Below are 17391 nucleotides of genomic sequence, written 5' to 3' on the forward strand. Positions count from 1 at the left end.
CCCGCTCCGGAGTTAGTCACTGGCGAAGTCAGAGGCTAAATCCGTAGTGGGCGTGCCTGAACCTCTGTGGATAGGGGCACGTTAATATAATTCCAGTTCCAGTTCCTGGAATATCCAAAGTAACTACATATACAGGTATTAATACGCCGCTATGCGATAGGGTCCTGTGCTTATAAAAACGTCTGTAGTCGTTAACGTCATTATACCGCTTTTATAAGCACGGGCTCCAATTGTTTCCACACTTTGTTGAGAAAGATGGGCAACATGCTGCCACCACATCGAGGTAGGCCAACCTAACAAAAGGCAACTCCAGATATTTTATATGCACTTCATTATGGACGACCTTTGAAGGTTCACGTCGTGGGACACTGGTTGGGATAGGGGGTTAGAGGGAATCGGACTCCAGCCAGTGGCGTAGGGAAGGGGGCGGGGGCCATGCCCCCACCCCGAATCAATTTTTTTTTCTTAATCATTAAATTTTATAAAATCATATGCACTCTACCCCCCCCCCCCCCCCCCCCAATATAAAATCGTGGCTACGTTATTGAGTCCAACAATCCTACAACCCAACAAATCTCTGGTGAGCACTCTACCATGAAGCTCAAAACGTATATATTTCTCCAATAAAGCTTCTTTTCCCAGGACACCTATAATATAGGACTTTCCAGGGGGTTAATTAAGTTTTCCAGGAGTTTTAAGCACTTTCCAGGATGAAAGTAAAATTTAAGCATTTTCAAGGTTTTCCAGGATGCGTGCGAACCCTGTAATATATATGCAGAGAAAACAATGTTTTAGCCAGGGGAAGGGGGCAGGAGGGAGTCTGACCCCCAGCCTATGCCCCTGTCAGTATAATAAGAACATTGAATGTGTTGCTTCAGTGGGTAAGACAAAACACACACACTACAGGCCCGCACGCACCCCCCATAGTCTGCCGAGGTCCGTCCGTGGATGTATGGACAATTTTTTTTTTGGGTGTCATTTGACATATTTTGAGGCAAAGAAACATTTCAAATTTACTTCCCAGAATGCAGGAAAATGTATCTGTATTTTAGATTTTTTAAAATTTCTGGGGGGGGGGGGGGGGGGGGGGGGGGGGTAGGTACACAAAATCACTACAAACACAAAATGTTTTTGTTAATATTTTAATGGAGTGAAATGTCTGTCATGATGGGATTCAGAATCACATTCTGTAGTAACACGTACAAAAATGAAGGAGAGAAATTAAAATAAATAAATTGTCACTGGGATAGAAATCCTAGTAATCAATATGTTGATCAGTAACATCATAAAAAGAATTCTTCAGATGATCAACAACTAAACAGATGACAGCATTGCTAGAATCTGAAAAACAGAAGAAAAAAAATAAAACCAATGTCTTACTTATAAAATACTAAACTAGCTTGCCTGTCACACACGAGCTACTTTCGCTTCACTAATGTCAAAACCTATATTATTAGCTCTGGAACTTTCTTTTTGGCCGACCGTTCAGAATTGCGCCCTATTTCCTCAACCCAAATTGCGCACCTTTTTCTCTTTGGCATAATACTTTGTTCCATTCCAAATTCAATAGCACCCCCCCCCCCCCCCCCCCCCGGTCGGGCTGCTGGTGCTCCCTTGCACCTCCCAGTGCAGGCGGTCCCTCCACTCCCCCTCCCCCACGTTTCCTGTCCTGGACGGAGGAGCCGGCCGAGGCCGGCTCTTGTGTCCAGGACAGACGTGTGCTACAACGGCTTGCTCTGAATGTGCACGTAAAGACCTATGACCTGACCTGTCACACCATTTTTATGAAATGAGTGAACAGTTTTGGTATTTGACTAGCGAAAGCGAGTCGGATACCAACACTGTTCACAAGTTTCATAAAAATGGTATGACAGGCAAGCTAGTTTAGTATTTTATTCATTACAAACCAACTGCAAACAATCCGCAATGCAGATGTAAGGAGATGTCGAGACCTACTACACGTTATTTTTCTGCGAATTGGGTCAGCAGTGATCTATGTCAAGCCAATATTACACTAGTCAGATACTGAGTGACTGTTATGACGACCAATATCTTACACTGGTGTGTAATAATTCACAGTATTACACAGTCACTGTTACACACTAGTGAGCGTGACGTAGATCACTTGCTGACCCCAATTCGTAGAAAAATAACGTGTAGTAGGTCTCGACATCAGCTTACTTCTACATTGCGGCTTGTTTGCAGTTGGTTTGTAATAAATAAAATACTGATTAAACTAGCTTGCCTGTCATACCATTTAAAAAAAAAAAAAAAACTCGAGAACAATGTTGATATCTGAATCGCTTACGCTCGTCAAATACCAAGACTGTTTACCCATTTCATAAAAATGGTATGACAGGCAAGCTCGTTTAGTATTCTATATATACCACCTAAAGCACATTGATAAGTATAAAATATATTTCGTACCACTACAAAGCATCAAATATATTTTGTATTTCTACACAAGTTTACCTGCAGGACAGAGTTAATTCGTTATTCCCCCCCCCCCCCTCCCCCCACCAAACCCGCATTTAAATATACTGGACCAAATTTATGAAGCTTGTTTTTAGATACAAGTGTTTAAGAATTGTAAATGTATGTTGGAACACGCGTGGAAGACATAAACAGGCTTCGTAAGTTTGGCCCAGTATATTTAAATATCCACTTATGTCCAAATACACACACCTGGTCACACACCTGTCAAATAAAGGTCAAGGCAAGAGGCTAATGTGAATTCTTAGTTGCAGATGTTTATTAAAGGGACATACCCTAGTTTATAAACACTACGACATATTTTTTAATATTAGAGCCGTTTTTTGATAACTGAAATCATACTTTACTTCGATTTTATTGTTTAGATTGTCCATTTCCGTACAGTGTTTTTGGTCATCCTGGTGTTTATAATATAAAAAAATGCATTTCTCATATTTTTAAAAACGCATGTGCGTCTGAGAAGTAACTGTTAAAGAGTCGAGTTTTAGTCTATTTTTAGAGGGTATTTCACCATGTCAAAGTCAAAGACTCATGTTTCACTCAATTGTAACTTTATCCAAATGTGTTACAGGTTTGTAAATTAACTACACTTAGCACATGTTAATTTACATGCATAATGGCGTCAGATATATATATATATATGATTAAGAACCATACAGATAATGAAATGAAACCTGCTGCAGCCACTCCATAGGCTACTCATTTTTGATTAGCAGTAAAGGATCTTTTACATTCCACAGGCAGGACAGTACATACCACAGCCTTTGTTTAAAGTTTGTTTTGTTTAATGACACCTCTAGAGCACATTAATTAATCATCGGCTACTGGATGTCAAACATTTGGTAATTCTGACTGGTAGTCAACAAAGGAAACTTGCTACATTTTTCCTAATGCAGCAAGGGATCTTTTATATGCATTTTCCCTCAGACAGGACAGCACATACCACGGCCTTTGACCAGTTGTGGTGCACTGGTTGGAACGAGAAAAAACCCAATCAGTTGAATGGATCCACAGAGGTGGTTAGATCCTCAGTTTCCTGCAACGCAAGCACCTCAGGCGAGCGCTCAACCAACTGATCTAAATCCTGCCCCCAGCCTTTGTTATGCCAGTTGTGGAGCATTGGCTGATCTGAGAAATAGTCTACTGATAAGGACTGATTGTTGATTTATTGTTGATTTATTGTGCATTTAAGTGAATGCTTTACCACTGTGCTTCATCCAACTTTGAGACCACTACAGTACATTGATTTATTTATCATCGGCTATTGGATGTTATTTGGTAATTTTGACATATAGTCTTAGAGAGGAAGCACGCTACATTTTTCCACAGGCCCTAATCTAGAATTGAAAAAGTAAGAGTAGTGACTTCTCCCTTCCCAGAAGAAAGGGGCGAGGTTTGATAAAAATAGGCAAAGTGAACATTTATCGGTACATTTCGTAACATTTCGCCAGTTTCGGTATTCAATCGAAAAAAATCTGAATTTTACTCTCGGTTCTAATCGTAATATTTTGATATAAAATACTACTTCTGGTAATAAAGTTTAAACAAAACAGTTATATGTTTCATTAAAAATGTGCTATTATTAAGCAGCTGATAATGTGCCGCTGTGCTAAAATTAGGTATTAATTAGTATTTTCTGGCATTAATGAAATGAATTTGGCTGAGGATTAACAATACTTGACTGGTCACACCACACGGTGTTACACGCATCACTTTGAAAAACATTTCTTGGTTGATTTCGATAATAAATTGAACAAGGTAAAATATTATTTCATCAAATCAATCAGTCATTATAATGCGCCTGCACAGAAACAATTTACCGTTAACAGGCAGGTTTGTGATTACTCGAAGATACAGTCTAGCGCCAAAGAAAAAACACTGTTCGACATATGACGACAAGTTGCCAAGTGAGCTATGACAATAAAGAAGTCGGGATCTTGACGTCTGTTGTATGATTTCATTTTTGAAATCTGATTAGGTCCAAAATATTACAGCGACTTCAATTTCTCACTTCTGATGATAACTCGGCAACTAGAGTCGACTTTCAGTGAATAAAACGCTCATTTCGCCAGTAAGATTAGGGCCTGTTTCCATTAGTAGCAAGGGATCTTTTATATGTACCATCCCATAGACGGGATAGCACATACCACAGTCTTTGATATACCAGTCGTGGTGCACTGGCTGGATGGAGAAAGAGCCAAATGGGTCCACCGACAAGTATTGATCTCTTATCAAGGGTGACACCAGCTCAGTGGCCAAAAGCCCCTAGATTGAGCCCTCAAAACTTAGCTCCTTCTTTGTTGGCATCATTTCTTTTATAGAAAGAATGTAGTGATGTTCTAATGATCGACTAACAAATCTCCATTCGGACACAGACTACTCCATCTTCTATTAAACAGCATTCTACTTTACCTTTTTTGTCACAAGAGATATATGTACCCACCTTCTAATGTTTAATCTTTCTTCTTTAACTCTTCTACTAAATCAATGTATTTCTGTTGTGCATCCTCTTTGCTCATCCCTGGAAAGACACAGAAAATAGAAATGGCTATGTTAAGACATGGCCTCTATCTCCTATTTTAAACGATTTCTGTGAGGGTGGAAGTTAAAGTTATAAAGTTTGTATAACAACAACACTAGAGTACATTGATTTATTAACCATGGAATAATTGGATATCAAACATTTGCTAAATTGGACATCAGTTTTGAATACACTACCCAACAGACAGGACAGCACATACATGTGGCTTGGTCTTTGTTATACCAGTCGTGGTGCACTTGTTGGAATGAAAAATAGCCCAATGGGCCCACCAACAGGGATCGATCCTAAACCGACCGTGCATCAGGCAAGTGCTTTACTACTGGGTTACGTCCTGCACCCCTCTTCCTCCAGCGTGAGCAATCATATGATGACAAAGCAGTAATATATAACAAAGAAATGTTTTATTTAACGACGCACTCAACACATTTTATTTACGGGTTATATGGCGTCAGACATATGGTTACGGACCACACAGATTTTGAGAGGAAACCCGCTGTCGCCACTACATGGGCTACTCTTTCTGATTAGCAGCAAGGGATCTTTTATTTGCGCTTCCCACAGGCAGGATAGCACAAACCATGGCCTTTGTTGAACCAGTTATGGATAACTGGTCGGTGCAAGTGGTTTACACCTACCCACTGAACCTTGCGGAGCACTCACTCAGGGTTTGGAGTCGGTATCTGGATTAAAAATCCCATGCCTCGACTGGGATCCAAACCCAGTACCTACCAGCCTGTAGACCGATGGCCTAACCACAACGCCACCGAGGCCGGTTATTAATATATAACAAAACATGATAAAAGACTGATATTTCATTTCATTTCCACTTATTTTTCGTGCTTACCATATATTGCTGTGTATTAGCCGGTTGGGAGTGTTAAGACTGATATTTCATTTCATTTCCACTTATTTTTCGTGCTTACCATATATTGCTGTGTATTAGCCGGTTGGGAGTGTTTTCGATTGGAATTTTATGAACAAATTTGTTGCCTCCGAATATAAGCCGACTCTCTTCTTACTGGTATATCCAATTATGGTTCAAGCACGCTGTCCTGGGTACTCACATCAGCTATCTGAGCTGTCTGTCTAGGACAGTCGGTTAGTGGTTAGTGAGAGAAGATGGTGCACTGTAGTTGTCTTACACCTACCACTGAGTCGTTAAAAGTCGCTCTGGGCGGGAGCCGGTAATGGGCTGCGAACACTGTACCTACCAGCCTTATGTCCGATGACTTAACCATGACACCACCGAGGCTGGTTCATTCTGATGCTGATATTAATGCACTGGCAGAATAACACCAACCAAGGATGAAGCCGACAGTGGCCCGCATCTAATTTACAGATGTCTATCTACAGTGCTGGTATGTACTATCCTGTCTGTGGGATGGTGCAAATAAAAGATCCCATGCTACTAATTAAATGAAAAAATGTGGTAGGCTTCCTCTCTATATGTCACAGTTACCAAATGCTTGATATCCAACAGCCGATGATTAATAATTCAATGTGCTCAAGTGGTGTCATTAAACAAAACAAACTGTACTTTTTACATTGTGGTAGAGGGAGGGTGGAGGGGAAGGGGTGGCAATGGAGATCGTCCCCACAGAAAATGCAAAACACCACATCCTTATTTATTTCAGAACTTTAACAACATCACTGGAAAACATTGATTTATTAATCATTGGCTAGTCGGAAGTGATCAGACTGAGCCCACAGCTAAAAGCTGATGGGACAATATATATATAGCAGGTGTGTGACATGGATTGCCACAAAAGACAAGCACCTGTTGCAGTTGGAAAGACAAGGACTGGGTTGTGGAGGTGGACAGCAAAAGAAGTTGAAAGATAGGAGTTGCCAGATCGGGAAGAAATGAGATGGGAAGTCAAAGGAGAGAAAGGAAAGGGGGCAGTGGGATAAAAAAAATATATATATACATGTATATACATGTATATATTGGCTATTTTATGTCAAACATTTGGTAATTCTGACACACAATCTTCAGAGGAATCGTGGTACATTTTTCTATTAACAGCAAGGGATCTTTTATGTGCACTTTCCCACAGACAGGACATACCACGGCCTTTGGTATACTAGCCATGAGGCAATGGTTGAGACGGCTGAGGGAAAATTCCTATGAGAAAATAGGTCCACTGAGGGGGTTCGATCATACAACCCAAGCACCACGAGCAGGTGCTCTATCAACTATGCCAGTGTCCCTTTGTCTTGCTGGAGATGTCACCATATTACTGTGACCCTTGTTATTGTTATTTAGGCTAGGTATTGTCCACAATCAGAACAGGAGTGTTTTTCTTTAGTTGCTTTTCATGTTTGTTTTTTTAATGACACAACTAGAGCACATTGATTAATTAATCATCGGCTAGTTGAGTGTGCGTCGTTAAATAAAACACTTCTTTTTTTAATCATCGGCTATTGGATGTCAAACATTTGGTCATTCTGACATGTAGTCATCAGAGGAAACCCGCTACATTTTCCTAATGCAGAAAGGGATCTTTTATATGCATCATCCCACAGCCGTGACAGCACATACCATAGCCGTGACAGGGTTTCTGCCAGAAAGAAAATTTTGGGTATGGTGCTATGGAATTGAATATTTACAATGAGTGTGCTAAATGCAACCGCAATCGACAGGGAGCATGGGGGATCTCCCCCAGGAAGAAAATGGGTTAGGTTTAGGGTTAGGGTTAAAAAAAAAAAATCATAATTATGTCAAAAAGTTAACTTGAAGAAATAAAATCTTTAAAAAATTTGGATGTGGCGCCATACCCATTTTACCCTCTGGCAGAAATCCTGCTTGCAGATATACTGGTCATGGTGTACTGGCTGGAATGACAATTAGCTATATGAGCCCACCAACGGGGATATATCCTAGACACTGCGCTTCAAGCGAGTGCTTTACTACTGGGCTACGACCAGACTCTTACTTTTTGACATGCCAAATACTGTCAATTGACCCCTGGAAAACACTTTTTAAACCAGATGTTAAGTCTAAATAATATTTACCTTTTTTCCCATTCCAAGCATTCCATTTGGCTTTTCCTTTAAAGTCCAACATACCTGGCTGATCTATAAATAGAAACACAATTTCACCACACACACATAACTGAAAGAACGAAAAATAGAATGAATAAAACAATAAAAGAAAGAATGAATTAATGAACTAATGAATGAATGAAAGAATGAAAGAATACATTCATGAATGAAACATATGTGCCAATATTGTTACTTTATTAATTGGTGTAGTTCACTGTTGATAATGTATTATTATAGTAGCAGGATTTCTGCCAGAGGGTAAAACGGGTGTGGTTGCACACCCAAATTTTTTGCAGATATTATATATTTTTTTAAAGTTAACCTTTTGACAAAATTAATGACTCTTATCATTACTGTATGATTTTCTTAACCCTAACCCTAAACCTAACCCATTTTCTTTCTGGTGGACAGCAGATACATTCAGCACACACATTGTAAATATTCAATTCCATAGCGCCAAACCCAAACATTTCTTTCTGGCAGAAACCCTGAGCTACCAGTTATCAAACAATTACATGTATGTCCAAATAAAAATTATTTCATGAGAGAAATAAATTTCATAATATAACTAGTACTGAGTTAAATGTTTGTTATTCTATTTATTGTATGAGCTATTTTTCTCTCTCTAAGAGCCGTTTATTTTCAATGTCCAAAAATCTAGAAGTTCATGGAAAGATAGTGGTTAAAGTATGTCTAATTTGTTATATACATGTATGTTCATGCAATACCTATTACTTGTAGTCAGCATTGGATAAATTTATTAATAATGTTGACTGTATTGCATGAATAATAAACTAGATAAACCGAATGTATTTCACAGTGTGAGATAAAATGTAGAGGTTTTGTCAATTATTGCAGTTATCCATGACAAACTTTATTTTGTTTGCCGACACCACTAGAGCACCTTGATTTACTAATCATTGGCTACTGGAAATTTTATTTAACAATGCACTCAACACATTGTCTTTACAGTTATATGGTGTCAGACATATGGTTAAGGACCACACAGATATTGAGAGAGGAAACCCGCTGTCGGCACTTCATGGGCTACTCTTTTCAATTAGCAGCAATGGATCTTTTATATGCACCATCCCACATACAGGGTAGTACATACCACGGCCTTTGATATACCAGTCGTGGTGCACTGGCTGGAACGAGAAATAGCCCAATGGGCCCACCGACGGGGATCGATCCCATACAGACCGTGCATCGAGCGAGCGCTGTACCACTGGGCTAAGTCTCGCCCCGTGGCTATTGGATGTCAATCATTTGGTAATTCTGACATATATACTAGTAGTCAGAGAGAGGAAACCCTGGCTACATTTTTTCCATTTGTACGGTAGTTCAAGGGATCTTTTATATGAACCATCCCACAGACAGGATAGCACATACCATGGTCTTTGATATACCAGACATGGAGCACTGACTAGAATGAGAAATAGCTCAATAGGCCACCGACGGGGATCGATCCTAGACCGACAGTGCATCAGGTGAACGCTATACCATGCACTAGGCAGCATTCTGCCCCCTCTAACCATGACAAATGCGTTCATGCCTCCTGGCACTCTTCATGCATTAAATTTTTTGTCAAATGTTTCAGTTATAAGTCTATTTTGTAAATACCCCCGGTATGAATATCCTGCCCCCACCCCAAACCCCCAATGTTAGTATTTTAAGCTCTACCTCCCTCTTTAGGTGACATATCTGATTATTACTATTATTTAAAGCCGCACACCCTAGTTCCATCCAGCGAAAATAAATTATAATTTGGTTAATCTACAAACCTGTAACACACTTAGATCACGTTTTTATCAAATGGAGTGAAAAAGCAGGTTTTGTATCGATAAATACCATGGGAATCCCCATGTCCCAATTGCTTGAAATAATTTTGAAAGTTTGTATTCTGATGTCACCGGTAGATGTCGCTCGAAGCACAACAATGCCTACGTCACGACAAATTTTACAGACTTGGGGTGCGTTCTTTTCACCTCTCCTGGACATGTTCCAACTGTTCTGTCCTGGTTGTATCCCCTCTCCAGATATCGTAAGACTTAGCAAAATTATTGGTTTTAAGGGTTTGTAATGTTTTGTATTGAGATACTTACTTGTCTGAACTTTATTGTTACTGAAAATGTTCACGAACTGTGAAGAAAAATCTCACAAATGAACAACAAATCGGATGTTGATTGCGCGAACCGTGCACGAGAAAACAAACCGAACCAAAATGATAACGGTCACGTGGTATACCAACGTCTGTGACATTGAAATGGAAATATCCCGTCTAAAAATAGATTAGACCTTGTCTGCTCAACGTTTTTTTCTCAAACGTGCGTCGGTTTTTCAGAAATACGAAAAATGTATTTTGTGGTATTACAAACACCAGGATTACCAGGATTACAAAAACACACTTCAGGTGAATGGAAATGTATATTCTAAATAATAAACGGTAAGTAAAGTGCAATTTTATTTGTGAAAAAATGGGTTTAATAGCGAAAAACAACACCGTAATGGTTAACAACTAGCCGTAACTAGGGTGTGTCCCTTTAATAAAACTGTATTATCTTAAAATAAAGTAGGGCGAGTGATTTTTTAATCATGGTGAGTATATTTTTTAAATCATTGATCCCATGGCTAGTAGATGTTATACAAATTCTACAAGCCATGCTGAATAAAATGTACTATGCATGTATAGTTCATTATAAAAATGACATCCATTTAAAAATTCAAGATAACGCACATGTACATGCCCCAATCCCTCATGAGGGGGGTACGTAGCCCAGTAATAAAGCACTTGCTTGATGTGTGGTTGGTCTGGCATTGATTCTCATCAGTGGGCCTATTGGGCTATTTCTCGTTCCAGCCAGTGCACCAAGACTGGTAATCAAAGGCCATGGTAAATGCAGGCATCGAAATAAGCATTGTGTCTGGTAACCCATTTACAGGTTACCACAAAATATAGCCTGGTAACCTATAGGTTACCACAACTATATAAAAGTTAGAATTGAATTCCTGTTACTACCACTTTTAACGCCCTTACATGTGTGCCAGATGATTATTGTAGTATATACATGTTGAAATTCTTGTCGAGAACGAAACACTGTTCTCGACTTTTTTCTTACATGTGGTGACCTCCCAGTAACCTGAACGACCATTCTCGACTTATTTCGATGCCTGTATATGCTATTCTGTCTGTGGGATGGTGCATGTAAAACAAAATCCCTTGTAGATGGAAATATTTAGCAGGTTTCCTCTCCAAGACTATGTCAAAATTACCAAATGTTTTACATCCAATAGCCGATGATTAATAAATTAATGTTCTCTAGTGGTGTCGCTAAACAAAACAAGATGTTTAACAATCCCTCTGATTCTGCACCTGATACATGCAATGAGTCATCTGCATGTACATTGTGCTCACTGCCCCCAACAGCTGAGAAATTCATATGTAAAACATGTACCAGCTAGTATGTGTATGTGATACAACTGTAGGACACTCACAATGCACCAGTGAATGATAACCATGATTATAGTTATCAAAAGTCAACACGACACCAGCTCAACCAGTTGATATCAAAGTGCACACCATATGTTAGTAGCTGACAGCGAGTACCAAGTTACTGGGTGAAAGAGAACTGTAACACCATTGTTGACACAAGCTCTGCTCAACCAGTTGATAACGAAGTACACTCCATGTGTTAGTTGCTGAAAGTGTGTACTAAGTTACTGGGTGACACAGAACTGTAACACTATGGTCGTTGTCATGTTTCGATGATTAGGGTGGGGCGTACATGTAACCCAGTGGTAAAGCTCTCGCTTGATGCGTGATCAGTCTGGGGTCGATCCCTGTCAGTGGAAACAGTGCACTATTTCTTGTTGCAGTCAGTGCCCAATCTAATTAAAATTAGCTCCACTATTACATGTGGATCTAACAGCAGCCAGTTGGAGCTCATGTCCACCAATCAAAACCTTACTTGCAGAATCATGCCAGTGATTTGAAAATAATTTGAAAACATTCCGAATTATCCTGAGGCTGCTGTTAGATCCACATGTAATAGTGGAGCTAATTTTAATTAGATTGAGTCAGTGCCCCACAACTGGTGTAACAAAGATTATGGTATGTGCTATCCTGTCTGTGGGATGGTGCATTTAAAAGATCTCTAACTAATAATGGAAAAATTAATTTTGTTTTAGCCAATTTTCAGATTATATACTGATGGAAAGAAATAAAGGATCACACAGATAGCAACATGAAATAATGACTGCATCAAAAATCAATTCATATTGTCAGAAGTTGACTGGGAACATATAGGCAGCACATTCGACACTATACAGACGTTCAATCCCACATTACAACTTGGTATGAAATACAGACATTACTACGCTAGTAGTGAATTAAATTTGGTCTACAAATTGATGTGTTCCCTTATTTCTTTCCACTTTGTATAACAATTAGCAACTAGCTAATTTGGCAGTGGGCAGGGTGAGCTGGCCATGTTCTTCGTTCATGTAGAGCTCTAGCGAGAATGTTGATATGTTACCACTTTACCTGTATTTACGTCACCTACAGTCGTCTGCTTGTAAAAAGCATAAATTTCTAACATGTCAGCATCAGATGGACGATTCTTCAGTTTCTTCACCTCCTCAGCGGCTTTGTTAAATTCCTTCAAAAAAAAATAAATATATATATATATATAAAAATAAATATGGTATCATTTCACTGTATGCACTGTGAAATAATCATAAATTTCTTACAATACCAGCTCTCATCTATATGTTCACTTTTCCATCTAGGAGCCAGATGACGCTAACTTCTATTTTTTATATAGATAGTATGAAAATGTTTTACTTGCCAGATGAATTTGTTTGATTGCATATATGCGACCAAATTGGTTGTCGCAATGGTGACGGTGTAGAGGGCTGAATACTCACTTAATCAGTTTTAAATATTATACTCAAAACTGTACAGGGCTTGAAATAGCGGCTTGGAAAAGCGAAGAGCAGTCCATTTTTAGACCTAGCATGTGAAGTAAAAACAAATATTTTGAGAGTACTGCGAAAGCAATACACACGTCCCCTACCTGACCTAACAGGTTTTCGTATCTCCTAAATTCAAGGGCCTAACATCTGTGAAAAGTCACAAAATTTCATCTCAATATTTTCAAGTATTGCAAAACAAAAGTGCAGAATTGATCTTTTTCATATATCTCCTAAGTTCAAGGGCCATAATTCTGTCAAAAATGGGTAAATTGCCATGAAAGTTAAACTTGATACTCTGTAACAGTATGTATGATAAAGCTATGCACAAAATTTCAGGTTAATATCTTAAGGCCTTCTGGAAAAAAGTCCGGAAAACAAATTTTCATATCTCCGAAGTTCACTGGCCAAACCTCCATCAAAAATGGATAAGTCGCCATGAAAGTCAAACTCGATCTGTAATAGTCCACAATAAAGCTATATATGTACACAAATATGAAACCGATAGCCCACTCCGGTTGGACCAGTAGGGGACTAACAATTTCACCAGCCAAAATTACCCCCCAAAATTCACAGGTTAGTTAGTTTTCAACAGACAGATGTACATGTGTACGATCATCTCGTCTTCTAGTTAGCTGAGGCTGAGCTTGTGATTCTGCAGGGTTTTATCCAGGATTTTTCGCCATGGTCCCTTGCCTGCTTGGATTGGGAAAATTAGCGTGAGTAAATCATACTTGGGATATGCAGGGTTTCTGCCAGAGGGTAAAACGGGTATGGCGGTGTGCCATACCCAGATGTTTTTACAGATTTCAATTTTTTTTTAACCTTTTAACAAAATTAATTACTCTTATCATTAATGTATGATTTTCTTAACCCTAACCCTAAACTTCACCCATTTTCTTTCTAGGGAGGCCCCCCCCCCCCCTACCCCCTATTGATTGTGGTTGCATTCAATTCCATAGCGCCATACCCAAAAAATTATTTCTGGCAGAAACACTGATATGTTTTCAGGCCACCGAGTGATGCAATACACCAATGTTAAATTAATTTATTAGAACAAACATAATTAAATATGTGTAATTTATATTGCACATTTTTAGCATAGAAATTGGGAATTTTTAGTTCCACTTTCTTTTGGGAAGAGTTGTATGTTCGGACCTACATGTATACATAAATATTAATAAATCCATGTTCTGTTATATTTGTTAATTTTATACTACTCTGAAACACATCGATCTCAGAGATACTAATTTTTCTCACATTGTCCCAAACCCTCCACTCTGGGCAGAGAACATTTGGTTTTAAACATTTTGTTTAGCAAAATTTGATATCTGCTTGACAATTTATCACCAACTTAATGTTACCAGGGCACGATATTGTGAGTGCAATGCTCACCTATGGGAGTGAAATTCTGCTATGGTGATTAAAATTTACAAAACACTTGTCTTTTGGCGAATAGATTATTTTGTCACACCTGACAATTTTTTTTTTTTCTGTATTAAGTTAGTCAGATGACATATGTGTTGACAATGAAAACTATAAGCATGAACATCTGCGTTTTAGACTGTGTTTTCGAATCACACATAAAATGGCAGACAACCAAAGTCGCCGGAAGTGATCCGAATGGAAAATTAAACTGGGAGTTTTGGCCGAGGTGTTTTGAATGCTTGCTAACTGAATAACCACAACTGGGCTTCTAGAATTTGCATAAAATCCACTAGCCATGGGATCAGTGATTTAATTTGTTTTACTAGCCACAATTAAAAATTCACTAGCCCTACTTTACTTTAAAGTTAATACAATTTTACTAAATAATAGTAATAATCCGATATGTCACCTAAAGTAGGAGATACATACAGCTTAAAAACACTAACGTTGGGGTGGGGGCAGGATATTCATATAAATTTACAAAATAGACTTGACTGCAACGTTTGACAGGTTGTTTTCACTAGCCGTCGGGCATGGCAATAGCAGTTATTTACTAGCCCACCATTGAATATCACTGCACTAGCCATGGGAGTGGGGCTACCATAATGTAGAAGGCCTAGCTGCACAATCTGAAAGCCTTATGACACATCGAAATGTTTCAATTTTAAATGAACTTTTTAAAACACCGTACATTGATCTTTATATTTTTTACTTTATCTTGGTCATGTGTTTACATGCCATATATTAAAATAAATGTAAATAAAATTAAAAAAAAAAAAAAAAAAAAAAAAAAAACCCAACACAAATACTCTGTTCTCTGTAAATCACATGATCATATATTTATTTCATGACAATCATAATGTTTTGTTCTGCAGAATTAATGCTTTCCTTTTAAATACAAATGTTGGATTTGGGTTTTTTTAATTAGGGTACACAGGAAAAAATATGTAGCAATTTACATGCACTTACAACATGGTAACATTCACTTGTTAAATTTTCACTTCAATTTGATTTTCTAGTGAAAATTACTAGTTTAACAGTCACCATATATTACGGTACCGATGATGTAAATTTATATATGTCTAGAATACAATACAGGTTTTTACTATAGTCCGTCACACAGAAAATGCCTTTTTTCACGGTATGGAATTTACTACAAATTATTTATTTCTGAGTCAATTGATTTGTAAGTTGCACATACAAATAGTATTTTTTATTATTTCCAAAACATCTTTACTTGTTTTCTTACATCAAACCAACTTGTTTTCTTATGTCAAACCAAATTGAAATTATTTACACAAAAAAAGAAGTTTTATAGAATTATGGGGCAAACTATATAGGTGCACTTTTTACGAAATGAGTGAACTTCCCATGTGACTATTCGACCGACCGATAGTAAGGTCAGATACAGGCCACCATGGGAAGTTATAATATAAAGATAAATTGCTACTTTTCCCCCTGGTTACAGAATTGCATAACGATCTATAAAACTTGTGAAAGATTTCTGCCTGTTACCCCCCACCTACCCTCATTATATTGATACATGTATAATGAGGGAACCTCACCCTAACCAAAAACTAAACCTAAATCTAACTCTAAATTACTCTAAAACTAATCCACGATCGGATATTAATTATTTTACACAGAACGGATCACATCCTCAAAAGGGCCTCTTGTGATCACAACAATGTCAACACACGCGTCGCCGGTACAACTATATAGTATATCAATAAATATACCGATCAGCTAACACACTATCTGTATCACATAATACACGAAAAATACAAGTAATGCACAACGTTCATTGCGATATTTTAAAAATACTTACAGCACTCATTTTGTCTGAAGAACACTTGATGTGGGAACTGAACGACCAACAATTTGATGCATACAAACCACGCGACTGTACTTTGACCAGGAAGTACAAAGTAGTTACGTCCCTTGAGTCATACATATGTCAAAGGTCATTTCCAATCGTAAATGTACAGTAACAGACCGAGCTAAACAGCTCTCTAGTCTTAGGCTTTGCTATACAACAAAGTTTTTTTTTTTTTTTTTCAGTATTAGTCACACGAGCGTAGGAATGTGCCAAAAGGGTGGGTGGGTGACGCCACACTTTTATATTTACACAGTTTTACACGTCATGTCATGTCATAGTCACATGATAGTGTTTTACGTGCACATTCAGAACACGCTGTTGTAGCGCACGCCTGTCCATGACAGGAAAGGTGAGGGGAGAGGAGGGACCGCCTGCACTGGCAGGTGCAAGGGAGTAGGCCCTACCAGCAGCCCGATCAAATCGGTAGCAGACGGGTGTGGGTGGTGGTGGTGCTATGGAATTTGAATGGAGCAGTTAAATGCTAAAGAGAAAAGGGTGCGCAATTTTGATCGAGGGAATTTGGCGCAATTTTGAACGGTCGGTCGAAAGGTAAATGGCCGAGCTAATATAGGTTTTGATATTAGTGAATCGAGAGTTGCTCGTTAATTTTAGACCTCTACGATGCTGTGGTGTCTCCCTAGGTTGCCCATAGGGCCCCTATAAAGGGCCTGACCGCTTCTGGTCGAGGCATCACCAAGTACCAAGTTATTACCAGCAGCAAGTATTGGGGGTTTGGGTGGGGGAGCTTTTGTTCAGCTTCCCCCGGGTCACTTTTACACTATTATAAAGCAAATATAAAGCAAAATATCTGAAAAGTGGAGGGGGCACAGACACACACACTCTTTGCAAGTATTTTACCATTGCACTGCGATATCGCAAAGTTGCGAGTGTTCAAAATCAACGGTGAATGCATGATACGACTAAGGACGAATGATGTAAGGTGAAGCTTCACACACAAATAAAATAAATAAATAAAAATTAAAACCCCCAACAAAAACAGAATAATAATTAAAAAAAAACCCAAGAAAAAAAA

At 38.6% G+C, this 17391-nt stretch overlaps 1 protein-coding gene across 1 annotated transcript; it reads right to left on the reverse strand.

Annotated features, from left to right (window-relative positions):
- Positions 1–1128: 1128 nt before the first annotated feature.
- On the reverse strand, positions 1129–16463 carry LOC121382295 (acyl-CoA-binding protein-like). The gene is made up of 5 exons (XM_041511865.1): positions 16308–16463; positions 12624–12738; positions 8051–8113; positions 4937–5014; positions 1129–1341 (listed from the first exon to the last, which is right to left on the reverse strand). The coding sequence occupies exons 1-4, from the start codon at positions 16431–16433 to the stop codon at positions 4947–4949; spliced, it is 372 nt and encodes a 123-aa protein (XP_041367799.1). The 5' UTR covers positions 16434–16463; the 3' UTR covers positions 1129–1341; positions 4937–4946.
- Positions 16464–17391: the final 928 nt, after the last annotated feature.

The sequence above is a fragment of the Gigantopelta aegis genome, chromosome 9 (genome assembly GCF_016097555.1).
Source record: "Gigantopelta aegis isolate Gae_Host chromosome 9, Gae_host_genome, whole genome shotgun sequence".
Classification (NCBI taxonomy): domain Eukaryota; kingdom Metazoa; phylum Mollusca; class Gastropoda; order Neomphalida; family Peltospiridae; genus Gigantopelta; species Gigantopelta aegis.

What these genes read in the sequence shown, in the direction of transcription:
- LOC121382295 (XM_041511865.1), bottom strand. Translation starts at nt 16,433, where the DNA reads ATGTATGACTCAAGGGACGTAACTACTTTGTACTTCCTGGTCAAAGTA. An exon ending in CTTCAGACAAAATGAGTGCT is followed by an intron (nt 12,739 to 16,307) that starts GTAAGTATTTTT and finishes TTTTTTTTGAAG; the next exon opens with GAATTTAACAAAGCCGCTGA. An exon ending in TGCTTGGAATGGGAAAAAAG is followed by an intron (nt 5,015 to 8,050) that starts GTAAATATTATT and finishes GTGTCTTTCCAG; the next exon opens with GGATGAGCAAAGAGGATGCA.